The sequence below is a fragment of the Tupaia chinensis genome, unplaced genomic scaffold (genome assembly GCF_000334495.1).
Source record: "Tupaia chinensis unplaced genomic scaffold, TupChi_1.0 Scaffold000673_1, whole genome shotgun sequence".
NCBI lineage: Eukaryota > Metazoa > Chordata > Mammalia > Scandentia > Tupaiidae > Tupaia > Tupaia belangeri.
In genome coordinates this window covers 86618-87292 of record NW_006160196.1, presented here as the reverse complement: position 1 = coordinate 87292, position 675 = coordinate 86618, and the positions used below count along the sequence as shown (strand labels likewise).

Below are 675 nucleotides of genomic sequence, written 5' to 3'. Positions count from 1 at the left end.
CCTCCCCAGTGCCCGCCCGCTCACATGTCCTCTCCGACAGCTGAACTCCTTCGAGCAGCTGTGCATCAACTACACCAACGAGAAGCTGCAGCAGCTCTTCAACCACACCATGTTCGTGCTGGAGCAGGAGGAGTACCAGCGCGAGGGCATCCCCTGGACCTTCCTGGACTTCGGCCTCGACCTGCAGCCCTGCATCGACCTCATCGAGCGCCCGGTGAGCCCCAGCCTGCCCCCACCGCGAGGGCTCCCGGTCCGTGTGCTGCTCCTGCCCTGGACAGGGATCTGGCTGCTCCCCCGCTGGCCTCAGGGTCCCCATGGTTGGGGGTGGAAATGACAGCGCCTGCGTCCTGGATCTGCTGCGACTGTTAGATGGTCAGTCCCCAGACGTGCCCGCCACAGGGCGTGGCTCCAGTGGGGGGGGCAGCAGCAACCTGTTCTCACATGTCGTCGTGTACCCACTGTCCACCGAGAGCTGGAGGGAGCCTTGGCCTGGGCCCCCAGCACAGTCAGCTTGAGGAGGGAGCAGCTCACTGTCCACCAAGAGCCCGAGGGGGCCTTGGCCTGGGCCCCCAGCGCAGTCAGCCTGAGGAGGGCTCAGCCCACTGTCCACTGTGAGAGCCAGAGAGGGCCTTGGCCAGGGCCCCCAGTGTAGTCAGCCTGAGGAGGGCTCAGCCC

At 66.4% G+C, this 675-nt stretch overlaps 1 protein-coding gene across 3 annotated transcripts in view; it reads left to right on the top strand.

The window, feature by feature from the left end:
- Window positions 1-675, top strand: part of MYH14 (myosin heavy chain 14) — a 107884-nt gene that overhangs the window by 47100 nt on the left and 60109 nt on the right. For all 3 annotated transcript variants that reach the window (XM_006160113.2, XM_014592265.1, XM_014592264.1), the window contains one exon: window positions 41-214. In XM_006160113.2, coding sequence (XP_006160175.1) covers window positions 41-214 — 174 coding nt within the window. The remainder of the gene's footprint in view (window positions 1-40; window positions 215-675) is intronic.